General features: G+C 39.1%; 2 protein-coding genes across 2 annotated transcripts; one reads left to right on the forward strand and one right to left on the reverse strand.

Annotated features, from left to right (window-relative positions):
* Nucleotides 1-2,263: 2,263 nt before the first annotated feature.
* On the forward strand, nt 2,264-22,075 carry LOC120107260 (epidermal growth factor receptor substrate 15-like). Its single transcript, XM_039120471.1, has 13 exons — nt 2,264-2,663; nt 3,285-4,488; nt 4,931-5,149; nt 5,293-5,516; nt 6,890-6,964; nt 8,216-8,287; nt 11,730-11,828; nt 11,961-12,032; nt 12,108-12,222; nt 13,738-13,806; nt 19,412-19,733; nt 20,929-21,040; nt 21,151-22,075. The coding sequence occupies exons 1-13, from the start codon at nt 2,520-2,522 to the stop codon at nt 21,538-21,540; spliced, it is 3,117 nt and encodes a 1,038-aa protein (XP_038976399.1). The 5' UTR covers nt 2,264-2,519; the 3' UTR covers nt 21,541-22,075.
* A 2,583-nt stretch (nt 22,076-24,658) lies between these two features.
* LOC120107259 (amino acid transporter AVT3B-like) lies at nt 24,659-26,398 on the reverse strand. Its single transcript, XM_039120470.1, has one exon. The coding sequence runs from the start codon at nt 26,282-26,284 to the stop codon at nt 24,983-24,985; it is 1,302 nt and encodes a 433-aa protein (XP_038976398.1). The 5' UTR covers nt 26,285-26,398; the 3' UTR covers nt 24,659-24,982.
* Between the last annotated feature and the right edge of the window lie 801 nt (nt 26,399-27,199).

Genomic DNA, 27,199 nt, shown 5'->3' on the forward strand with positions numbered 1-27,199 from the left:
AAGAAAGAGATCCCTAGTTGCCCACAGACTGAGAGAAGGAAGAAAATGATAAGTACGAGACTGCAAGGTAATTCTTGGAGGGTATGCCAAGTGTGAGTGCTTTGCATGGAACCTAGAGAAGTCCTCATTCATCTTCTTTCATCTTCTTATGTCTTATATCATCTCTATAGGTATCAATCTTAGTATGCATGTAATCTATGTTTCACTATGATTTCTTGATAAGAGTGATTTGAATTTTAGTATTCCAATTACATCGTGAGTTGGATTGTGTTGGTATCTATCAGCCACTACCATAGTTTTATTTTTCGAAACCTCTTGATAGTGGTTTTGTAGAACTTGTATAACCTTGGAGCATTTGTAAAATTTTGTGTTGGTTAAATATAAGGATTGTTTCGATGGTCTTTAAGTATTGTTTAGCTTGTGGTTATTTTGGCGTTCGCATGTGGTCGGTTCAAATTATTTGAAGTTAGAAAATTATGAAACTTTACTTTGCTTGCACTATTCCCTAGTTGTTAGAATTGGACTATTTTGGTGTTTGCCTAGTTGTTGCTTTGCATGCTCGTGAGGACAATCCTGGGCATGTGCGACGTCCCTCGACATGTGCCAAGCATCACATTTCTATTTATTTCTAATTAGAGTTTAGGATATACACATACATGGTGGTTATATTTTGTGAGTTATGACTATGTCATGTGACATTAAACTTGTTTAAATATTTGACTATGTGATTCCATGTTTAAGTTATACAATGATTTAGTTTTTTGTGTTTTGTCCTTTAGATATGTGTTTAATAGCTTAAGTATTATGTGATATAAATTTACAAATACAAGGAATTGACAATCTTGAGTAATTACTTTTATAGAGATATAAGTTCTATACTTCTACTTCATAGAGGTGTTATAACTTATAGTTCTAGTGGGATTTGAACCCCCAACTTCGGCTTTTGGCAATCGCTTAAATGACGCAGAACTATTCTAAAGTTAAATTAAATGTGAAAGCTATTTCACCGGCAGTTCTCATAATCCGTATTTTTTTTCATTATTTAAAGATAAATACTAGAAAATCTTACGATCCATGATCGATCCAACTCTAACCTCTTTGTGGTTTAAGATCCAATTTCAATCTTAGAGACAAGGCTCGTTAATGTTTCTTGTAATATAATGTTATCCTCATTTTCTCATGTGTACTTAAGTAAATCTTATCTTACGAGAGGACAACAATAGGAGCAAATGTTAGATTAAAATAATGTAAAATTGTTCATGCATTGAGAGAGAGTAGATGAATAAGGTTGTAAGTAAATAAAAGAATGGCCAAAGAGTTGTGCCTATGGATTCACAACATGGTATTTTTTTTGAAGGTATATTTTTTGCGGAATGTAGATACACCGATGATGATCAAGAGAATCTAAACAAAAAAGAGCAAAACAATATAACATATTTATGTTTTATTTATAAAGTTATTTTTTATTAATTTGTGTAAAATTTTTCAAGATGTGAGATAGTTTTTAGCTAAAAGCAAATTTGATGAAGCCAAAACTTTTCCAAATGCTCCTCTAATGTTGCAAAAATAAGTCCATTATTCAACTCAACTCAACCGAGCCACAATCCCAAACTAATTAAGGTTAACTATATGAATTATTTTTCTGCATTTTGTTCTATTTATAGACATATATTCTAAAAAATTTACCTATATTAAGTCCTCCCTTACTCTTTTATCCTACATACTTTTTTATTTTTATTTTTTTTTCTTCTTATATGTGCATAAAACCAGATCAAAGGAATATAGCCAGTCCCAAATCCTAATAAAGGGGGAGTGCTGCGGTGGGTTAATAGCCAGTGTAAAACTACTGTCACTTTCTATAAGTATAAATTTGTATAAGAAATACAAGCATGTACCAACCTCAGTGCCAAACCTAGTCAATTTTAGTGTAACATGCCTGAAATCTTTTCTTGTACTCTATCTGCCCCAAAGCATTTGCCTTGCTAACATCAAAAAATTAGCTATCTCTAAGGCCCATTTTATCCACACAACTATAAAATTAGCTATTACCGTGAGAGGTTGCTGTACTTTGCGGTGACGTCATGAACCAACCTGGAAAAAAAAGCATGGACCTTCTCCTACCTTCCAAAGCGCTGCGGTGGCACCATCCTCATCACCCATCGCCATTGATCGGACGGACCACAGATCCCGTGCCTGTGCCCAACTCATTATTACATCACCTTCCCCTATTAAACCAAGTAACCACGGTAATTAACATAACAACCAAAAAAAAGTTAGCGTTCCTCTCCCTCTCACCATCCTGTCGTCCTCTATCGAGCGAGGAATACAACACCCCACGCGACGCATCGCTCCTTCGAATCTCTTGATCCCCGTGGAGATCCTCTAAACCCTCTCTTCTCGATCTCTTCCGGCCGTCGGCTGGGTAGTCGCTCCGGATCCGGCCAGTTTTCCGTCGCTCCCCGCCGCCGGAGTCGACTCCGGGCCGATCTCGCGCCGTGAGCTGAGGATTTCTGGGGAAAATGGCGGGAGTGCGGCCTCCCAACATGGACGTCTTCGATGCGTACTTTAGGAGAGCGGATTTGGATCGCGATGGGAGGATTAGCGGGGCTGAGGCGGTTGCTTTCTTCCAAGGATCCAATTTGCCCAAACACATCCTAGCTCAGGTATCTCTTTCTTTCCTTTGATTTCTTTTTTTCCTCTCGAATCTTGATTGTTTGGTTGGTGATTGGGTATGTATAGCTATTTTTCAAGATTTTGCTTGAATTCTGTTGGTCTTTTAGGGTCTGTAGATGAATGGATGTTTAAATTGGCTGGGGATCAGCGTGGATTGATTGATTTGTCTTTTCATTTGTTTAATATCTTTTCATTGGAATTCGATTCAGTTCTTATGATCTGGCCTTCGGAGTCTGTTAGGCTTTATTTCATTATAGACGGGTGGGGGGTGGGGGGACAAGAAAGCTAAAACTTGAAGGTTCACATCTCTTCTGTTTTCCATTGCTTTTTCTCCCTCTTGATCTTGTCTAACTTCGCTTAGTTTCTTTTTCTTAACTTACTGTTACAGTTTTGTGGAATTTTTTAATGGGTTCAGTTTTCCTTAAAGGTGTATCTAGATGTGTTTCAATTTTATATCAATGCTTAGAAGTTTGTCAGGCCCGATATTTATTCAAAGTGCCTATGTGTGTCACATATTCGTACTGATCACTACTGGAGTATTTTACTGGTTAAAGTTTCATATTGTGTTTTGCTCTCTGTATCTGTTATTATCGCATTCTGGTCATATGTAGATATGGACGTATGCTGATCAGAACCGAACTGGCTTCCTCGGGCGCCAAGAATTCTATAATGCATTGAAACTTGTAACCGTGGCACAAAGTGGGCGTGAACTAACACCTGATATCATAAAATCTGCATTATATGGTCCGGCTGCAGCTATGATTCCAGCACCGCAGATAAATCCTATGTCAACTCCTGCAGCTCAAATGGCTTCAGTCCCTACCCCTCCACCGCAAGTAAATACTATGCTGCCATCATCCACCCAAATGAGTGCTATGGCACCTGCTGCACCTCAAAATCTAGGCTTCAGGGGGCCACAGGTAGCTCCAAATGCAGGCATGAATCAACAGTTTGTCTCCTCGTCAAATGCCAATATCATTAGGCCACCTCAAGCAACACCTGCTGCGCCTTCACTTCAGCTGCATGGAGTCAGTCAAGGACTTTCTGCGGGTAGCAATGTTGCTGGTCCTCGTTTGCCAAGCTCAGTTGCACCAAACATGTCAATAGATTGGCTTGGCGGTACGACAGGTGGAACTGCAGTTGGGGCAACTTCTCAAGCTGTTAGGGGCATTAGCCGTTCACAGTTCCCAAATGGATTTGGCTTGACATTATCTGGTACAACCCCTGGAGCGCCTCCTAAACTGCAAACACAATCTGCACCAGCATCCTCAGTGCAGCTGAAACCTCTGGATCCAGTCTTCCAGTCACATGGAACTGCTGCTAATAATGATAAAAAAGCATTGGCTGTATCTGGAAATGGTTTGATATCTGACTCAGCTTTTGGAGGGGATGCATTTTCTGCTACTTCTCAAGCAAAGCCAGATGTTTCTGCACCAACTTTTTCTGCAAGCACTTTGCCCAACTCCTCCAGGATCATGTCACCTGCTGGTTCTCAAAATTTAATTAGGCCAGGTCATCCTGAACCTTTACAGCATACCATGGAACTTCCTTCTGGTAGTAGTCAGCTTCAACAGACTCAGTCAATAGTTAAGCAAGATCAGCCAGATAAAATGCAGAGCTCTTTAGCATTGGCTACAGTTTCGGCTGGATCTCTCAGTTCAACTTCCAACCAATCGCAGCCTCAATGGCCAAGAATCACTCAATCTGATATTCAGAAGTACTCTGCTGTATTTGTAGAGGTAGACAAGGACAGAGATGGAAAGATCACAGGTGAACAGGCACGTAACCTGTTCCTAAGTTGGAGACTTCCTAGAGGTAGGCATTGTTCCATTACTTTTTGCTGTGTTAAAGTATAATCATTCTAAGGAGTGAGTACGATTTACTTCAAAATGTTATCAGCACCTTAAAGATAAACTGGAATCTGTTTGACATTATCATCTAGATATGAAATTAGAATTTTAGCTCTTGCTCTTAATGCCGAATTCTGTAAGCACAAAGTCTCAAAATTATATACCCAGGTATATATATATGCTCAAATGATTTTGTCTCTTTATGCTTCTGGTACTATCTTGGGCCGCATGTTTTTCTTTCTTTCTTTTTTTTTTCTTGTTGTGCATGTAAGCTAATTAAAAGGGTAATTTACTTAACTTTCAAAAGGGTCATGATGAACTTGGAGAGCTAATATATCGGCACTGCTATCTTGTTGCTATCTTTTTATGATAAACTGCTAATGCAGTTTGTTCTCCTGAGTTTTCAGAGGTCCTAAGACAGGTGTGGGACTTATCAGACCAAGATAATGATAGCATGCTTTCTCTGAGAGAATTCTGTATTGCTCTCTTTCTGATGGAGCGGTACCGAGAAGGGCGTCCCCTTCCAGCTGTGCTTCCAAATTCCCTTAGGTATGATGAGGCATTGTTACATGCCACAAGTCAGCCTTCATCTTCATATGGTGGTCCAGCTTGGCAACCAAATCCTGGTATTTACCTATCTTTGTTTTTGTAGAAGTAATTTGAAGTTAGGACTGCAGTGATTTAGAACTTCCTCTATTTTAACTTTTTCTTGCAGTTGTTATTATACCACTAATCTTCACCCATTTGTTGTTGTTTGTTTATGGACTAGGCTTACCTCAGCAAGGGATCCTTGGATCTCGTCCCGTAATGCCAGCCACTGGAATGAGGCCGCCAATGCAAACTGTCCCTCTGCAGCCTGATGGTGCAGCACAGTCAGTTCAACAAAAGTCAAGAGTACCTGGATTGGATAATCACCTGGTAAACCGACTCAGCAAGGACGAGCAGAAAACAGTGAACTCAAGTTACCAGGAGGCAACAGATGCTGGGAAAAAAGTATTTTTGTCATCTTTTTTTTTTTGTTTCAGTTATTAATTTTAAGTTGGATGGATGCTATCAATAATTCTTGATATTTACAATTTTAGCTTCATTTCTGTACCTCTATAGCCCACAATTTTACCTGTAAATGTTCATGTTTGTATGGTTTGTTTACATGGCATCCAATACTAGGATAACAAGGCTAGTGGACATTGGGCACTTAATATGTTATGGTAGCCAATACCTAGATGTTTATTAGCCACTAGTACGGGTAACGGTCAACTTGTTTATTAACTGCCCCAAAAATTGTATAAGATCGCTAATCTTTATTTTAACATTTTTTTTCTTAATAATGATCCTTGAGATGTGGAGCTAGAATAATGGTCAGGTAGTTGATGTAGTCAACTAATGACAGCAAAGACCTAATTATTCTGTTAAAGGTCGCGTGTGCACTTACCATCCTCAGGAATTATAAAAAATATTAGAAACTTCAATTTTATTTCCTTCTTGTTTCTGCATCGTCCATGCCTTCTCACAAGCTTATACTTAAGCAGATTACATGATTCATCGCTATCATTTTGTTTTCTGGTTTTTTTTTTTTTTTGCCAAAACCAAAAATTGCGCTATCTGAGTGATCTTTTTTATAGATCTACCTTGAAATTCGATAATCAGAAAATATAAAAGCGAAAACTTCTTCATGGGTTTATTGCTTTGAAATATCATGGAGGGAGCGAAAATATTTCATTCATGAATTCATATGCATGTCACAACTTTGTTGGATTCCTCTTTTTCTTCCCCTCGCTATATCTTCGTCGGAGAAAGTCTGCATTTTTTTTTTGGCTTAAATGTTTGTTTTTTTTTGGGTAATAAGTTTGTAGGTTTAAAGACAGATTTTCTAGATTTCCCTTTGCTCTTCTAAGTGCTTTGCACAAATGACCTTATGCCAGTTGACAAATGATTGCTTGATATGTATAAAACATGCACAAGCATGCTAATGCATTCACACAAGAAATTGCATTATTGTTGTATATGGATGTCTGGAGGGTTGCTGGGTGTGTGCTAATATGATCATTCCTGAAACTGTCAAGATGCACCAATTTTTTACGTTCTCCATTATTTCCTTTTCTTTTGAAGTATCCATCTCTTAAAGATTTTAAGAATTTAGATATTGTATTTTAATCTTGATGATATCTTGTCTCTCTTCGGTGCTTCGCATGTTTTGATAAACTGAGTGAATTCTTATTTTGTTTATGAAATAATCTGCATGGGAACATATTCTGTTGCTGGTTCTTCTTTTGTACCTTTTACTTCTTTTAGTTTCTATCATCATGTAGTTATGGGCATATTGTTCTTGCAAGATAGGATGTACTAATTCTTTTCTTGTATGAAAGGTTCAAGAATTGGACAAGCAGATCCTAGATTCTAAAGAAAAGATTGAATTTTACCGCACCAAGATGCAAGAACTCGTGAGTCCCCTGCTTATTCCTTATATAATTTTCAAACAATGGAACTGTTCTGCATGAATGAGTCCAAACAACTAACTCATACTCGATTTCTCATTTCATCTCTTGAACTTTTTAAACAGCCTGATTTTGATGGCTATGTGTTAATACTAGCTAATATCTCTGTTTCCTTTCACTTTTTTGCTTATTATAGAAGTAAACTTGTTGAATCTGAGTAGTTGGAAGTACATATATACTTCATCTACATATATAATTTCCTTTTTTCGTCAACTCTCAGAAAGGCAATGAAACATGTTTGCCTTCTGTGTCATTTGAGATGATTCAAATTTTACAAATAAAATAAAATTACTTAATAGGGGGCAGAAGCAACCTTTAATGCACAAGGTTTTTCAACGAAATTTCTGCTATCTAATATATTTACTGAATCTGGAGACATGCAAATCGAAAATATTAAATCTGATGCATTTTTTCTGGAATGAGTTTTGAAATATCTCACATAGACAATCAGTTCTATGGAAATTAGATCAGCATCTAAGAAGATTAACAATGGTATAACCATTACATGTCTAGAGGGTGAGTTCTAAATGTGGATCTAATTTGAAAACTTCTGCTAAAGTGATCCTTGTGTTATATCAAGGTTGTCAGAGGATGAATTGTACATTTAGAAGGATCTTTCAAAAGAAACACATTCTTAAGGTTGGAGTTGGAGGTTATATTATCATTTGGCAGGTTATACATTTTACTGAGAGGTACTGATCATGAAGTGACTCTCTAAAATAGATTATGATGTGGAGGAATTAACATATGTTGGTGTATATATATCTGAAAGTGAGTCTTTTTTTTAAATGAATTTAAGGCAATGGGATCTTCTTTGTAGGGTGTAATCAAGCCAGGCTTGATTGAGCCTAAGCACTGGCTATCATCACCTTGGTGGTGGACCATGCTTTATGCGCGACAATACTGGATGCCAAAAAATGTGTATCCTCAACGAAATTGTCAGCTATTGTTTAAAAAATTCTAATGTTTAGAGCATAGTAAATTTTGAATTTGAAATGCTTTGATTAGAAAAAGGTAGGTATAACCATGAAATGCTAAATATTAATTTGATAAATATTGTTAAGTGAATAAAATTCTAACACTGTTATGTGGATAATTTAATATAACACATTTAGTTGCCTTCTTGCTCTGCACCCTTTTTGTTTGATAGTTGTGTTTCTACTTTCTAATAATGCAATTCTTCTTTGTGTGATTAAGGTTCTTTACAAAAGCAGGTGTGACAACAGACTGAATGAGATCACTGAAAGGGCATCTGCTGATAGGCGTGAGGTACTATACTATTAAAAAAACAAAAAAAATAAAGATTCTGCATTTGTGGATCTATGCTACTTATGTTGCTGTTATTTTGTATGTGGATTGTTTTGCAATCTTACTGTTTTCTACTTATATTTGAAACTTGTGTCAAGAGAAATCTCAGAGCATGGAGATGCTGTCACTAGTCTTGTTAAAGCTGTTCATATATTTGTTTGAAGGTGTTTCCTTCTTTCCTTTTTGTTTCTTTGTTTTATAATGTTTCTTCATCAATGGTTAGCTTCTAGTAATCCTTGCTTTGGAATTCTAATTTTTTCTCTTGTTCTGTGCTGAGTGATTTTGATGCATCTTAATGCTTTGTACAACTTATGTTGAAGCGCCCAAATCGTTCTCATTTACGCAATGAAGTTTATAAACATTTTGACTGCTATCCCAATGTTCTCCATGCTTGAGGTGGTCATATTTTAATTTACACGGTTTGATTTTAAAACAACAGCTTGCTTCGAGTAAGTCACTCTGCATTTTTTCTTCATTTAAGCTGCTAAAAAAAAGATCTAGAGTGCCTCGGCCACCATTTGGACAGAAGAAATATTATATTGTTAGAAGCATGGAAGGTATATAAGATGAGAATAAGATTTAGTGCCATGAATCTTTGTCATGGTATTGATAATGAAAAAGTCATTAGAGGTCTTCAATGAATCAGCCATATCTTCTTCATCCGACTTTCTTTTAGGGTGATTCAAGATATTGTTAGAAAACTGGCTCGATGCTGAACATATTGTAAGCGGTCTCATATGATGATTTTTTTTTTTTGGTTTTGGTGTTGGTAAAGCTTCCTTTTGGATTGATGTGCATGAGGATGCCTTTTGCAAAACTTGAGTTTGTTGGTTACCTGGAAGTCAGGTGCCACCCATAAAATGGTACTTGAGGTTTGGTGATTGTCCAGACTTCAGAGTATGTTTTATTCCACCATTTGATCTTGGCACAAATCACAAAGTGATGGATTTCATGCTTTTTCAAACATAACTTTAAGTGTAGGCGTGCAATCCTTTGAGCTTTAACGGTCATCCATTATGTTTTACTTGTATGAGATCCCTTTACAGACATTTGAATCCTCTTTGGCTTTAGTTTTACATATGATTTGGGCATGTGGCAACTAGAATGCCCCTCACTTGCATTAATAGGTTATGCATCTGCAAAGCCAGATCATTTTAGGTTCATCAATCTTTGTATTTGTATGTATAATATGGTTGCTAACATCCTTGCCTGTCATTTTTGTCTATTGCTACTTAAGATCACACTGTTTGAGTTCAGAGCTTTTGTTCTTGGTTGCAAGTTCGAAGTGATGTTAGCACAGGAAGCTACTCATTCCTTGTCTTGTCAAGGCCAATTATGGCTGGAAAATTAACTATCATCAAGGTTAAGGTGAAAGTTTATACTAGGGTGCATTTGGGTTTTTGGAGGTAGTCTTGAGGAAGGATGTTTTTGCAGTGAGTGGATTCTTCAGATTCTTGGTTGAATCAAAATGTTTCATCCTTGGTACTTGTTAATGAAAATGCATCAACTAGTTAGTTTCCACCTAAGATGCACCTTCCCTCCTTTTTGTTTATATCGTCTTTGCTGATGTCCTCTCATGAGCCATAAACTAGAGCCTTCCCTTGTGTTTTCATGGGTAGTAGGGATATGAGATTTTGAGTTTTTAACCACTCCTAGGCCAGTTTAGGTGAAAACAGAATCATTAAGGAGATTATTTGTAAACATTGCAGCAGTTCTAGCCAAAGAATTGGTTGGTCTAGATGTGCAACCGACATAGCCTCCATATGTTGCAACTATGGATGGAATCTTAGATCGGGAAGAGTTTAATTAAGGTTTGCCGAACCAGTAGTGTGACTTGTACTAATCGGCTACTGGTATGATATGGGTCCATACTCCATACCATGCCATGCCGGAATGTACCGAAACATGGAGAGGGAGAAGGAGAGGGAGGAAGAGAGAGAGGAAGGGAGGGAGAGGAAGGAGGGACATAGAGAGAGAGAGAGAGAGAGAGAGAGAGAGAGAGAGGGAGAGAGGTGGAGCCACCATGGCATTGCTGCCGCCAGCGGAGGCGAAGGGGGGTTGATGGGAGAGGGGGAGGGCGAGAGAGAAGAAGAGGAAGAGAGGGAGTGAGAGGGGTGAGACATGGGATTCGGGTGGTGGGGAGGCTTGGCTTGGCCATTGATTGAGCGGCGGGGTTCGGCAAGGAAATTGGGGTCTCGCCGAAGGGGGGGAAGAGAGAGGGAGGGATGGGGGTGGGAGAGAGGGAGGGATGGGGGTGGGAGAGAGGCTTACTTAGGATTATCGTCAGTCGTGTCAGTTAGCAAAGGTGAGACAAGAACGAGCGAACGGGAGAGACTAAGAGACGAAGGAACCCTCGAATCGAACGACCTTGAACGAACCCACAAATCAAATGACCTTGAACAAACCCTAAGCCCCGTCTCAAATATGTAAGCTAAACTGTGGTGGTAACCGACTAGTCTTGTTCAGTACACTTTGAACTGACTAGTTTGGCAGGGTTTGGCAATCTTCGGTTTAATGGGACATCATTTCAATTAAATTTGAAATACCAGATTTTGAATATTCTAGAACTTGCTGTAACTCCTATTTTTTCGAGACTATAACGGTCACTTTCATATATTGAATTTAATGGGATCCTCTATTCATGTCATGGGCAAATTGAACTTATAGGAGGTTGCTGACCTTGATGACTTACAAGTTTGCAGATTGTCTGCCAGGGTGAATGATTAATGGCTCCACTGATAACTGAACCGGGATGGATCCATCTTATTTGCTTCCTGATGAGGGTCTACCTGGTTTATAATCCCAAGGAATATATGTGAGACCTGCTTTCTTTTACTTGTTCTTGGAGAAGTGCAGCTAAATTAAGAGTTGTGGAATGAAGTCATCGAGCTTTATTGCTTTTTCTTCTATGTTAGCAGTATTTCAAAAAGCTGCTTCACTGATAAGACTAAAAATTGCGTCTGGTATGTTAAATTGGCTAACATTCAACCCTGAATCATGTAAAATGAGCTAATCATATAGTTTTCCTGACATTTATGCATCTTCTAAAAGTGAACGGATCAGTGCTTTCAGCACTAGTTTCCCCATTTTAGAACTTGTCCTGATGTTCTGGGTTTGCATCTTTTAATGAAGGTTGATGCTGCATTAGATGGTCTTGCATATTATGTTACCATTGAGGGTAGTGTTAATGAAGTTAGAAGTTTTTAACATCGTGCTTACCATATACTTCAATATAAACTTCATTTTCTTTGATGGCCGTGGTTCTTGTCATCATTTTTATGATATCTGGCTTATTATCAGTTTTGTGCATCCAGTCATCAAACTATGTTTGAAATGTGTATAATGGTTGTCCTTTTCCTCGGGATTTTCCTTGGGAAATGTGCTGAACAGTGTTTGGTGTCAGGTTGAGTCACTGGCAAAAAAATATGAAGAAAAGTACAAGCAAGTTGGAGAATTAGCTTCAAAACTGGCAGTGGAGGAGGCTACATTTCGTGATATTCAGGTAATTACAGCATAGTAACTTAAAAAGGTTGTACAAAAGTTATCCTTTTCATATCTTTGAGCTTCTTTTATGGAACTGCTCCAGCTAATTTCCTAATATCTGATAGACTGAACTTACCTGATTCACCTGTAGGAGAGAAAACTGGAACTATATAATGCATTAGTTAAAATGGAACAAGGTGGAAGTGCTGATGGTCTGCTTCAGGTAAACTTTACTTTTACTAGATTTAATTTTTCCTTGTTTGATAATTTTCACTCAGTTTCAGTACTTTGTCTGCAGGTTCGTGCTGATCGAATACAATGTGATCTTGAGGAGCTAGAGAAAGCTTTGAATGAACGTTGCAAGCAACATGGATTGCATGTTAAGCCAGCTACATCAATTGAGCTTCCCTTTGGTACTTCTGATTTCCTGCTGACACATAATTTGTTCTTAGTGCGAATTAAATCTTGATTTGATTTTGTCCAGTTGTTGTATCATGAGTTTAAAGTTTCGGAAGCATTAATAATTTTTGATTTGTTTCTAAGAGTTGTCAGTTGGATGCTTTATGTTGTTTATAACCTTCAAGTTAATCATCTGCTTCTGTCCAAGTTGTCACAAAATTAGCAAGGTTGATTATATGTTAGCACAAGTTTCAATATATATTCTTTTAGCAGGATGCTTGTTTCACTTGCAATTATTTAAATGGTTTCTCGTTGAATTCCACTCTTGTTCAACCATAGCAGCAACGTCAAAAGAAAAATAGATATATATTGGACTGTCTACCGTATTTTTGCTTCAAAAAGTTTTATGAGAAACTGGGAAATTGTTAGACATATTGTAGATTAGGAGAGGTATCTAAATAAAAGACATCTTGATAAAAATAGCTGGATTATAACATATACATAGAAAATGCAAACCTCCTATAACATGCTGAATCTGCGATATGGGGGTCAGAATCCAAATTCAAATTTATGCCACACGCATGCAACACAATCATACCATGTGTTGAACTCTGTGGATTAGAAGGTTCACAATCTTGATACGGGATTCTGCACCGGTACTATGTTGATATATCGTTGGTATGTCCGAGTACGGGGATCAGTTTGGTGTATCAAGACTTGGTATGCCCCCCTGCTCTATACCAAGCCTTGGTTTGGTATTGGTACGGTATAGTATGCTCAGTATGGTGCGGTACGCATTGGTATTTTGAACCTTGGATTAGATAGTTTCCTGAAGCATTTCCTGATCTTGGTTTATATTTGGAGTTATCACTTTATTGCTTTACATTGTTTTCTTCCAACCAGTTAATCATCTTTTGTATCAAAATTATCAAAAAGAATTTAGCACCGTTGATTCTTGCAAAGGCAATAGTTGATAATGGCCAATAAGACAATGCCACCAGAAGTTTGCAATATGTATTCTCTTAACAGGCTATTCCCTCCATTTTAGTTACATCTTGGTTCCTTGTTACGTTCCATGCTTGTTGAATCACAAGAACAACACAATGGGAGAAGAAAAAAAAGGGTTTGACTTGTTTTGTTGTTGGAATAAGTCTTGTTTAACAAAAATCCATGAGCAATTTTAAGTTATTGGAGATATAATAGATCACGAGGGATTTCTGTTAAAAAAAAAATCTCAATAATGTAATATTTGGACGAGGTGCTTTTACATGATTACATTTGTATCAATTAATGGTCGACAAAAATTTTAACTGAAATTAGTCCCATTATTATAGCTTGTCGTTTGCACTTCTTGGCAGCAAATTTTGAGCTTAATATGCAGTACAGTCTGTCTTATCTAATCATATTATTTTTGGCATTTTTATGATCTTCTCAATTTAATCTCCTTTTTATTTTTTCGTTAATGTTTTCTTATTCGCTTATCCACTCTTTTTTGATGAATAGCTCCTTTTCTTTGGATCTTGTCAAAGGTTGGCAACCTGGCACACAAGAGGGGGCAGCTGATTGGGATGAAGACTGGGACAAATTTGAAGATGAAGGTATACTGCTTTGCCTTGAGTATACAAATTTGGATGAACTTTTCTTTCTTTTTTCTTACAAAAAAGATGTTTCAGTTTATAAGTTTGCTCAAAGTTGCCTATGATGCTACAATTATGGAGGCCCGAAAAAATCACTTGGAATTGTGATGCTTCCATCCACTATCTGAACTTGTTTTCCTAGGAAGAAAAGTTGAATATGTATGTAATTGTTTAAATCATTTTTTATATGATTAGCCATTTGGCTCGTGCAATGCATGTAAATTATTTAAATAGAGGGATATAGGCAGTTCACCAAGGGAGATTTTTTAGGCGCTTTGGTAGGCATATTGCCTAGGCATCTATCACTTTCATGAATCTCATGCAAGTAAGGATTAAAGTATCATACTGAGCTAGTCCATATTGGATAGATATGGCCATGGTTTAGAGATATGCACCCTTGAATCGTGCTCATTGGTGTATGTTGTTTCAGCAAGCACATTTTTTGGTATGACTCGGTATGGCATGTTATGTAACATGCTAGCCCTTGACCGGTGTCGACTCGACACCATATGGTACTAGATGCAAGTAGTGCAGCTACCCTAGGTTGGGTACTAGATGCCTAAAGGCCTCCTAGACTCCTAGTTTTATATTGCTATGTTGATTATGGTTCAATACATTAGTGCAGCTCGAAAATGTTTACATGATAAAGCAACTCCTGTTATAGTTGCACTAGCGAACTTAGATTTTAAATAAACTTTAGATAGTTCAAGAATGATGGAACATAGTTAACATTTTTCCCTTTAGTATTGGTAAAATTCTTGAATTACTATTGACCTTTTCCTTATTTGGATGATTCTCTGAGTTATTCACAATAGATTGATGAATTATGCATGATTAATGCAAGGAGCCGTCGTTAATTAAAAATCAACAATGCTATATGTTGTTGGTGGTCTTATTCTTGCTATTTTATTATTCTTACTCATCTTATACTTTGCTCTCATGAATAAATATATAAATATATAAATATATCAGTAATATTAACGTGATGTTTGGCATCACTTTTATTTTTTCTATTTCCACAAATAGAAAAATAGAAAATTTGTTTCCATTTTTTTCGATGTTTAAAATACAAACATGTTTGCTATAGTCAATCAATTTTAAAAACGCAAACATGGCGATGCTGGCAGAGGTGATGGTGATAGTGACTGAGGTAGTGGACGTGCTGGTGGTGTTGGTGATGGGGACGATGGCAATGTGGAGGCAATGATGATGGGGGCATCGGCAATGTGATGAAGGCGACTATGATAGTGGTGGTGATGTAGTGGAGGTGGTGGTAGGATGCCAGCATGGACTGTCGTACTGCCCAATATGGGGCATACAACTTGGTGTCGGATGTACCGTTTCATACTGGATGGAAACTGATATAAAATCTGAGTTCAGGTTGGTACAGGCCCTATACTGAGACGTACCAAGGTATGTACCAACCTATACCAAGATTTACCGACATGTATCGAGACGTATCAAGATAAAAAATGAGAAAATGGTTGGAGAGTTGTTTCGGTATGGGGTGCGTACTACACTGTACTGACCTGTATCATACCGAACTGATGAGGTACCGGTACGTTACCTGGTATTGAGGTTGCGAATATTGGGTGTTGGGCTATGTGGTAGAGGCGGCAATGGTTTGGCGATAATGGCATTGGAGGTGGTGATGATGGTGGCGGTGGTGTGGCGAAGACGATGATGGCGGCGATGGTGGCGGAGGTGGAGGCAGAGAACGATTTTTGAATATATTGAAAGTAAGGATTTCTTCCTTTGATTTTTTTTCAAAAAATAATGAAAATAAATTTTGAAAAATAGAAAAAAAAAAGTAGAACCAAACATGTTTGTTATCTTGGTTCCTGTGATTTTGTTGTTAAAAATAAAAAACAAGAAAAAAGTGATGCCAAACAAGCCCTAAGTGATTTATTTTATTTGTTTTTTCAATTAACCAAATTCTTTCCAAATTTTTGATGAATCTTCTACTTTTTTGAATTATGAATCTTCTAGCTGGATCATTTTTGAATCCAAACTTTGTGGTCGTGAGTCTAGTGCCTACACCCTAATTTAGTTGAGTCAAACTGATGCATATCGCCCCATACCGGATGTACTGAATTGTAGTGGTAATGAATTGAGACTCAGTGCGGCGGGCATACCGAGTCTCGATATGCTAAACCGAACCCAATACTAGGCATACCGACACTGTACTAGCACGGTACCAGTGTGCAATTTGGTATCAAAACTTTGGTTGACATACCATTTTGATGCTCTCCAAATAATGCTTTAAATAGAGAAGCAAGTACATTAGCTAAAAGCGTGTATATCTACTTGTCCACTTTTAATTAGTCAATGAGATAACAACCATCCGTCAGATACATTTTTTCCCTTTCCTCATTCGGATGCTATTTGTTTAGGTTATAGATGTCCGATGAGAAATTACTATATCTGTCATGTACGTAACCCCAGTTAGTTTGGGATTAAGGCATAGTTGAGTTGAGTTGACAAATTGCTATATTTGTGTTACATTGTTGTGTAACTTTGAGCTCAGGTACACTTAGCTGCCTACTCATTCAATTTAGGCCATTAAGGCAGTCATTGTCTCGACAATTTGACAACATTGGATGCTAAATAGGTGATGATGAATGGTTCTGATCCCAACACATGTGTGCTTATGATTGATACTTGTGGAAAGAGTATTTAATGGATGGGGCAATCTTTTCAACCCATGAAATATCAAGATGTACGTTTTCTTAGTATCATTTTTTTTAAAATTGATGTGAATTATTTGGGATGCAATGCATGTCACTGATTCAAGAGAAGGGTGTATAATGGATGATTCTGACCCATCATGTTTGTTGCATGCTATTTGATTAAGTGGAAGGAATATTTGATGGTTGTCCATGTTCCCATGAATGCTTCAATGTTTTGGGATTTATTTCTTCCATGTTAAAAATGTTGCATGGGTGATTCCTTTGATTCATTGTGGAAGGTGCATCCAATGGATGGCTGCAATTCCATCAACCAGTGAAATGTCTGGAATTGGTTTTTCATCATCGTTATTTATTCCAGGAAACAAGATTTAACAAATACACTCATTTTTTAATATCTGTCTCTCTCCTGAGAAAGAATCAATGTGAATGTATTTGCTTAAAGAGGTGATGTGTTTACAGGGGCCACAGTCATGCGTATCATATCGAAACCTTATGCTATAGAGATGAATATGCATGCATATCATCATGTTGAAATATTAAAATATCTTTAATAAGGCTGAACATTTTGTGGAATTTATGTTAAGCTACAGACTTCATTTTGTGATGTTAACCTTAAGTTTGGTGACATTGAGAGATGCTAGTCTTCACAGTCAACTTCACTAGATAAATATTCTGGCACTTCTTCATCAAAGTAGACATATATTAATTTCTAATGTTTAATTTAGTTATTTGGTTCTCATTTGAGTCATGTGAGTTGTGGTTCTGTATCCCCGCATTCACATCATGGCTGAATATGTTTGTAGCAGGACACAAGGTCCACCATCAAAATTGTGTTGAATAAGCCCATGATTTTGGTTATTGGCATTGATTGAGGACCACATGCTCATCCGAGATGGCCTGGATGGATAGGCACTTCATTTGTAGTTGAGTCCTAGTCAGTTTAAACATGTTTTATTAGTTGTTTTCTTTTCTGTTTCAGTTTGCCATGAGTCCTTACAGTAGTAGAATTGAAATTTGGAGAATGTTCCAAAGTCCAAGTTAGGAGTCCAACGGTAGTCCTCCTTAAATTAGGACAAACATTCTGCTATCACCAAGGATATTCTGCTATAACTCAGGTGGCAGAACAGAACCATTTGGTAGCTTATGAGCTTACCAATGCTTAAAGAATCAAACACTTCGGATATTGCATAGAAGAGATATGACTGTTTTACCGAAAGACTGTTAGAACGCCCATTGATTAGGGTTTTGTCATTTTGTTTGTATGGATGACAATTTGGTTGATTTGACTTCTCTTTAAGTTTTCTTATTTCATTTACAATGTCTCTAACACAAATGAGAGCCCCTGGAGCACTCTTAAATCTACCTTTTCGTAGGCTAATGATGTTTTTTTTTTTAAGTTAATGAAGTTCCCTCACTTGTTTTAAAATTTTTATTGCTCACTTTTTCTGGTAGAGTGCTAACTCTTAACCAACCCTGCGGTGCCTGTTTTGTAGAATCTTTATGTCACCTTGGTATTTGATTCCAAGGAGGTAGGTAGGTGACTGCTTTGCTGGCCATGTTGTTGATGCAGCGGGCAAGTGAGGGATGGGTAGAACACTGTCTTATTAATCATTATCTTTTTCCCTTTTCCCTTTGGTTTCATATCCGTTTTATATTACCAAGATTGGAGAGAATTTTTGGACCCTATTCTGTAGCTTGACCTCAGATCGTATCTCGTTTCATTTTCAAGCAAACCCTACTGTGCATACATTAGAATTATCCACTTCTATGTGTCATTATTCTGATCTCACCTGACCTCTCATACTCAGATGGTGCAATGTTAGTCTGCTGTGTGTCATGCAAACTTTTTAATGTCATTTATCTACCTTCTCATGCATTTGTTGCTTTGGGATGAGCATTCTTCTAGGTAGTCTTTCCGCGCGCGCACACACAAAAGACAAATACCAGCAATGCATTAGTGCTTTTATTGTCAGTCATGCTAAACAGAGTGCTGATACTGCTATTGTTTGCAGAAGTCTGAACATGCAGACTTTCAGATAGAAGCAAGATTCTTTATGCATAGCAGGGTCTGACCCTTTGCTTCTGCTTGCAGGCTTGGGATGAGACTTTTATTTGTGTTCTTTAAATTTAAACTGAGACACTCAGAATTAACTTGGAATAAACTTCTCTTTCTTTTGCCTTTTGTTATTTAGTTGGGCTTTCCTTAAGCCTGATGATAGCAAAACTTACTTTCCACCCCTAGCCAATGCTTTTTTCCATATTATGAAGGATTGTATGAAATTTGTTTTTTTTCACATATTTCTATGCATGTGATGCAAATCTAACATGTTAGTGACTTCAAAAAGGAGATATGACCTACCTAAGAATGCAGTTAGTACTTGCTTCTCTGTTAATCCTATATAGGCCTTCTTGAATTTACCTCCCTCTTTCTTATGGTATGTAAAAACTTTTGGCAATCACCATAACCAACCAAGTCATTTTCTCCTTTGATTAAAGCCTCTTTTAAGTCCTTTTGCATGACCTTTGCCCATGTTTTGTTTGTTCTTTTTGTAATGTGGTTTCAGATCTCTTGTTTTCAACTTTTAATTCTACATGTATCATTATTTTTTCTTTGTCTAAGAGTGCATCCCTGCAAGTTTCTGTTTTACTGGCTACTCCCATCTCGTCCTTTTCACATTTGTTTCTTTGAAATCTTGATGTTTCTTTTTTTATTTTGAAAATGTTAATAATTTATAGTCAAGCTTACTAGTGCTTGCCATGTATGTGCCTGAGATATGTGCATACAGTGAATTGGAATCTTTTAAGCCAAGTGCAATTTGGCAGGAATATATGATGAAACTTATCGTGGTCATCTGTTGCCTTATTTACACTTTCAGGATTCATGGTTGTAAAGGATCTCGGTGTAGAAGTAGAAAATTTTGTTTCTGCTTCAAATCCCAAGTCTCCCACAGTTTGGAGTGATAAAGCTTCTATGGATGAGTTTTCTCCTGTTGCATCTTCTTCTAATGCTAATAGCAAGAACGAGAAGCCTTTTAGTACTAGTGAACAGATAACTGAGAGTGGATCGGCCTATGATCAAAGTGATGAAGGATTAACAAGAAGTCCTGGCAGTCCTGGAAGGAGTACTTTTGAAAGCCCATTTCGCTCTGCACAGTTTGATGTGCATGATATTTCTCCTCGCACCAAAGAAAGTCACAGGTACAAGTATTTTGTTTTTGTTTTATGATACTTCTTTAATAAAGTTTATGGTTTAAAAGTGACCCTGAACCACATTAAAAGGAAAAAAATCCCAGCTGCAATGTGTATTAGCATCTTATAATGAGATGTCTACTGTTCTGTCACTTCAATATATGACTTGAAAATTTTCTACTTTTTCCATAGATCTGCAATTTTAGTCATTTTTTATATAGCATCTTTTTCCTGATATATTTACTTATTTTATTTATTATTTTAAATTTTTTGTTGGTCATAATGTATTCACCAATGTTGAGCATTACAAGAAATTATTTAAAACTATCCCTAAATATAAACCTTGCTGTAATCTACTAAAATCTTGCATACTATCCTAGCCTACAATTCTATTGCTACACGTTGTTCTCTCACAATGTGTATTCAATCAGGGGTTGAAGTTTGCATCCTTCTTTTTCAAAAACATGTTATACTTTTTTTCTTTATTGAGAGAATCAAGAGAAGAATAAGTCTATATTTTCTTTATCAAAAGAAACAACACAAAATTTGCTTATGGTAAAAGTTTCGTTTGCATATTATTGTACAATTTCTGATGCTTTGTTACGCATTAATCCTCTTTTTGGCTTTTATGTTTTAGTTTATGACTTTTCAGGCATTATCCTGATGATCATACTTCTGTACATTCATAATAATTTTTCACAAAGAATGGCTGGTGTGCAGCAAAACACTTAGGTTCTGTTCAAATGCTGAGAATGTTAGAGTAGAATTCCAGAGAAAAGTCTTCTTTTCCATTGTTTGGCTACGGAAGAAAATTGGGAAATGAAAATAAGGAGAAAGTAAATGGCCAACATACTCTAACTGGTCTAAAAATTTTTCTCTAGAAGATAGTGAATCAGGATAACTCCCCATATGCTGACCTCTTCCAATATGGTTCCTTCTCTCTGCAATTTTTTCAATTCAACTAGGCTTGAGAAAAATCTCTATTATCTTTATCTTCACATTGTTTTGTATTCCTCAATTGATCGACTTTTCCTTCCTTTCTTTTTCTTAGCAATCAAATAGAGCTTTATGTACATGAAATCATATATTGAAAAAATTTGTGGCCTTCTGAATCTTAAGCTATTTGTTCTCTTGGTATTTAATTCTATTTATGTTGCTTGATCATTATTATAATCTTACTTGCTCGTAAATATTTGGCATGTAGTGATTATGGTGGTGCTGAATCGTCTGTATTTGGTGATAAGTTTGCTGATGAGGCCTCGTGGAATTTTGATGATACTGATTCAGTATGGGGTTCTAATGCAATACATTTGAAGGTAAAAATGCTCTCTCTTTGACAAGCAGTTCTTTTTATATTTCCTCTCGCGTGATGCAAAGTGCTTGTATCTGATTATTGGACACACCTTATATTTATTTTCTTATGTAGGAGACTGATCATGAGAGGACCACAGAGAACTCTTTCTTTGGCTCTGAAGACTTTGGTCTAAATCCGATTAAAGTAGACCCCTTGAGTGCTGTTAGTGTATCTGGGAAGGAGAAGAAAAGTTTATTCTTTGAGGATTCTGTTCCAAATTCTCCATTTTTCAACTCTGGTTCGTCACCGATGTTTAATGAGGGGCGAGGAGATGACTCCTTCAACAGTTTTAGTAAATTTGATTCCTTTAGGATGCATGACAGCAAATTTTATCCTCCAGGCGGGAGCGTTACAAAGTTTGACTCCATTAGCAGCAGCAGAGATTTTAGTCACATTCAGAAATTCGAATCATTTGATGATGCAGACCCCTTTGGCTCGACTGGACCTTTCAAGTCTTCATGAATCCTTTATCGTAGGTAAGGTTTGGATAATTGGGGTCCTTGCTGGAAGATATTGCACCAAGGAGAAGTTTCTGCTTTGTGCCATGATGCAAGGATACTATTTTTGGAGCAAGATGTTCAATTTCATATGCGCTAAGATCCCTTGACATCTTGGCTATATGCTTTGGACTTAATTTTCTTTTATCGGCATTCTTTTGTTTTTCGGTATTATATGTTGTTTTGTCTTTTAGGTTTTAGGTTTGCTTTGTCTGTGCCTCAAAGTCTTGTTTCAGTTAGCCTACTTGTTCACCTCGTATCATGTATAGGCTAATATTTGTGACTTGAGCATTGCAGAATGGTAGTAATTTTTGGTTGAAAATAATTTCACGGCATACAAGGGACAGATTGAAGCATCAGAAATCTTGTGTTTAGCATCCTCGGTTGTAAGGAAATGCACTGACGATTTTAAACAGTACAGTGATGAAATTGACATCCCTTATATTTGTGCGAATGATTTTGTACATATTGATATGGTAATTATCTTGGTTTGTCTTGCATTTATATTTTGTCAGTCTTTTGTTACTGGGAATTGAAAGTTTTGCTACTCTAAATGTAGGGGCCAAGTAGGTTCACAGTAATTCTTTGGTATCTTGGACTTTTGGCTAGACGGCAGTCAGAGATTAGTAACCTGCTGAATCTAGTGAATGTGAAATATGGCATGGAATCAGCGATGTTACAGCAGGGGTAATGTAATTGCAGTTGTGGCATGACATCAATAACTCACCATTTCAGCACCATGTACAGATTTTGGCTGTAGATTTGATTGACATCCCATATAGGCTTGTCAATGTTGATTATTAGTTTGCAACCATCAAAGCTGATGTGATCAGGAGGATTTAGCCTTCATGGGAGATGACTATCATATTTTTGTTATGAGATGCTAATTTGTCTGCAAGGGTCTTCCTCTTCTGTTATGTGGAATACATGAGTGAGCTGGCTGGTTTTTTCTCTTATGGAATACATAAGTGATGCAACTCGGATGGGGTGGGGAGGTTGATGGCTATCCAGCCCTAGCCCAACTTGATCTGTAAAACGCTCAATACTAATTTGACCTGGCCTCAAGTTTGAATTTGTTCCAACACAATCTCAGCAAGCTATGTTTGATTGGGTCGCATTATCAGATTAGGTTGGTTTCAATGACTTTAATGGAGGCAAAAGGTTTGGGACGCGTTCTGTTGGGTTAAAATTTTAGTATAGAGGGAAAAAAATGGGCAGGGCAGGGGTAAGTCTGGTTGGGTGTCCTTGTTGCTCGGGCTTCAGGCTGGGTTCAGGTTTTGGAAATTTTTTCTAGGCCCTAGCCCATAATCCAATCAAGCTTGTTCTTGATCTAAGCCTGCATCCGTTCGTGATTAGGGCTCCCTTCGTAATTAGGGCTGAAGGCAGGTTGGATTACATTCGACCGTATTCGTTTTCGTATCCGATTCGGATATATTTTTTTTTTTTTTTTGATTCGATCAGATCTGGATAGTCAGTTCAAAATTTTTTCAGATACGGACATGAATGTAAATACATATGATTTTTCCAGATTCTGATTCGGATATTTGTGTAACAAGGCAACAAATTAAGTGATTAACTAAACCTGAAGTAAAATGAACTAGAATATGGGATGACCGTCATTTAAGATAATAATCCGAATATAGAATACTTGATTCGAATAAAATTTTTTGAATCACCCTGCATGAATGAAAGATTCAAATCTCTCGTTCGTCCATTTCATTCATCTTTTCTCTTCGTCGTCTTCAAGCAACTAGGATTTCAAGATCTCGCCCATTTTTTAGTCTTCACTCAGCGATTGCAACCGACAACGGTCATGAAACGCTTTGGAAGTGCTATAGATCTCGCCTACTGTGACGAGTAACTTTAAGCGGTATATCTTTATAAAATTATTAATTTTTATTATTGATGAATGTTTGTTAAATTATATTTTTTTAACTAAATTATTTTTTTATGAGCATGTCTTTATTGATAGTTTTTATCATTAAATTTTGCTCAAAATTTGATTAGTAACTCAGTCTGACTAAATTAAGTGATATCTCAGACTGAGCCCATCTCAAACCCAACCGAGCCCCCTGTTAATTGCCCATTTGAGATTTGGCATCCTTATAGGAGGGGTGGTTCTATATACACCCCCCCTATTGCTCAGGACACCCCCCAAAAATTAAAAAAAAATTAAATACTCTCTACACCCCCCCATTTGCTAAGGACACCCCTAAAAAATTAAAAATTTCTAAATTACCCCCCACCCTCCCCACCCCCTCACCTAAATTGCTCTCTACACCCCCCAACCCCCCCCCCCCCCACCCCGCTCTTCCCCTCCAAAACACCTCACCAACGCCCAAAACCCCCCCGTTCCCCCTTCTCCCTCTCGTCGCCAGCATTCTCCCGATCTCCGACCACCTCGCCGGCTTCTCCCGAAATTTTTTTTTTTCACGGTTCGTGCTCCGTTCGGCACTGGATCGCCGAACAAAAGGCTTCTGTTCGGCTGAACAGTGCCGGACAGAAGCCTTCTGTTCGGCACTGTGCAGCCGAACAGATCTGTTCGGTTGAGGGTTGCCGAACAGAAGCCTTTTGTTCGGCGATCCAGTGCCGAACGGAGCACGAACCGTGAAAAAAAAAAAATTCGGGAGAAGCCGGCGAGGTGGTTCCGGGAGAAGCCGGCGAGGTGGTCGGAGATCGGGAGAATGCCGGCGACGAGAGGGAGAAGGGGGAACGGGGGAGGAGGGGTTTAAGGGGGGTTTGAGGGGTGTTTTTTTTTTTCTTTTCAAAACGAAACGGAGGAGGAGGAAGGGGGGTGTATGAGAAAATTTCAAGGGCAATATGGTAATTACACTAAAGGTTAGTTTGGGTATTTTCTTTTTGGTTTTTGGGGGGTGTCCTGAGCAATAGGGGGGGTGTATATAGAACTACCCTTATAGGAGGTGAGATCTTCAGCTTTCTTATTAAAATGACAATACTACCCATATAACAATGATCCCTAATAGAATAGATATATTTTCTAATTTAGCAAGCAAGAACCGCAGACAACCATTCACGAAAACATCACGTACCGCATATCCTAGTTAACAACAACAGCAGCAGCAGATTATTAAATATCTTAGAAGCTAAAATCATTGGCATAACAAACAAATATTTTCAACTAAAAAGATCTTTCCTTACTAAATTTGAGACAACTTGCAACAAACCAACAGCGTGAAAGCTCCGATGGGATGCTATCTTCTGTCCGGAAACAAAAATAGAGCATTTGGAATGGCTGATACACATCCAACGACCCCAACCCAAACAACAATTCTTTGGATTTCCGAAGTAACCATCACAACACAACACAAAAATTTCCAGTTTCAGCTAATAGAGATCAAAGAATGGATTTTTGAATCATGAATCCGACAAATCGTGGCAGGAATGACTCATGACACTTCCACCGAGGATAAGATCTCCTGGAGAGACGACACGGTTCCGGACACCGCCAGCGCAAGGCCCAGCACCAGGATCCCCAGGTCGGCGGCCACCGAGCCCCACCCCAGCTCCATCCCGAACACCTTCAGGTGGAAGGCCGCGGGCAGGACGAAGGCGAGGACGATGCACACGCTGCTCCCCACCAGCGAGAGGAAGTCGGCGAAGTTGGGCACCAGCATCGCCGCCAAGCTCACCGCCGCCACCAGCAACCACCGCAGCCAGGCGCAGTACCTCTTCCCGCAGAACCAGCGCTCCACCACCTCGTACACAGGATTCATCATCACCGGAAACGTGAAGAAGAGGTTGATGCAGAGGCCCAACTGGACCAGCACGGTGACGACGCCGGTGCCCAGGTTGGTGGTGATGATGTCGCGGGTGTCATCGCCGAAGGCGAAGTAGCCGAGGACGCCGAAGAGGCCGTACATGACGGCGATGAAGAACATGGAGAGCCCGAGGGTCCTGCCGAATTTGGCTTTGTCGGCGGCCTCGGACTCGAGGGGGAGGACCATGCCGATGCCCTCGAAGGCGTAGACGGCGACGCCGACGCCGTAGAGCAGGACGGAGGGGCCGGCGAAGGCGCGGAGAGGTGGGGGGTGGGCGAGGAAGGTGACGAGGTCCTCGCCGAGGACGACGGCCATGGCGCCGAGGTCGACGACGTCAGCGAAGATGCTGAGAGGAGCGAGGAGGGTGAGGGTTTTGATGGAGTTGAGGCCGAGCTGGAAGGGGAGCATGGCCCAGATGTAGAGGGCTTTGGGGGCGAGGAAAGGGGAGGAATTGGAGGGGAGGCGGAAGAGGTAGGCGAGGGTGTTGGAGATGAAGATGAGGTAGCCGACGCAGAACCCGGCCTGGCTGAGGACGATCATGGCGTCGACGGCGGCGCGGCCGGCGGGGCCGGCGACGGCGAGGCCAAGATCGCCGAAGCAGGCGATGTTGGAGACGCCCACGATCTTGGATAAGTCCTGGTCGCGCTCGAGGCGGCGGCGGGTGCGGACGAGGAGGAGCATGCAGTAGAAGGTGAGGGCGGCGACGGCGGCGAGGAGAAGGGCGCCGGCGGCCCACCCGGTGCGCATGAAGGTGTAGGGGAGGCCGAGGACGCCGGAGCCGACGATCGCGATGAATACGTTCGCGAAGGTCTTAGGCTGGGAGGAGAGGCGGGCGGCGGAGGGGTGCGGCGGGAGGAGGGGGCTCGTCGGGTCGACCAGGCCGTGGGTCGACGAGCTCGCCTCGCTGTTCTTGATGCTCTCGAAACCCATCTCGATCGATCGATGCTTTTCTTTTTCGTTTTACTCTTTGGATCCTTTAATTCATGGGTTGGCTGGAGGAGGAAGAAAGAAGGGCCTTGGATGGGATTTAGATGGGCGTTTGAAAGCAAGAAGGGGGAAGGGAACTCCGTTAAGCTAAAAAAAAAAAAAAGGGTACTCCTCATATCACGTGTTTTTTATGGTTAGAAAAAAACTTGTGGGTCCCACGTGACGTTGGGAAAGGGAATCAATCTGCACCGTCAAATGGGTGATGTCTTTTTATCTTTTAAGCTGTATGCGATTCACGGCTGGCCACTGCGCGCCGGCACGTCGCGTCCTAGCGTATGTGGTAAGGAACGATGGGCGTGAAAATGAAAGCACACGTGGTTATGGGTGCTTCATTAAAGGTAGCGATTGGTGCATACATGTAGTCAATTTGGTGAGTCCAACTTTTATTTTTCCCTGCCTTGTTGCTGACGATGAAAATGGATTGGATAATATCCATTCAAAGCAGACGCGTGACTTCCAGCTTTCCTTGAGAGAGACTGTCATTTGTGGCAAAGATTTTCGAAATGCAGAAATTAATTTGGGCAATTATTATGTACAATATCTTCTCGTCTTAAATAATACTATTTATTTATTTATTTATTTATTATTATTATTATGGTAAATCGGCTACTCACATGGCTCTAGCATGAGCATAGCCAGCTATATCACTAACAAAAAGACTATACAAACTAGAAGGAGAAGTCTGCTGGATCCATAGAAAATCTCTCAAATGATGAGCGGCAAATGAGGCGACCTAATCTGCAGTTCGGTTCGTCTTCTGAAGAACATGCTTGATCTGGACAGCACGGCACTCCCGCATCATCCGTCATGTGTCATTGAGAAACAGATGCTCTGGCACCTCCCATCCCTCCTCCCATA

This window comes from Phoenix dactylifera, unplaced genomic scaffold (assembly GCF_009389715.1).
Source record: "Phoenix dactylifera cultivar Barhee BC4 unplaced genomic scaffold, palm_55x_up_171113_PBpolish2nd_filt_p 000807F, whole genome shotgun sequence".
Taxonomy (NCBI): Eukaryota; Viridiplantae; Streptophyta; class Magnoliopsida; order Arecales; family Arecaceae; genus Phoenix; species Phoenix dactylifera.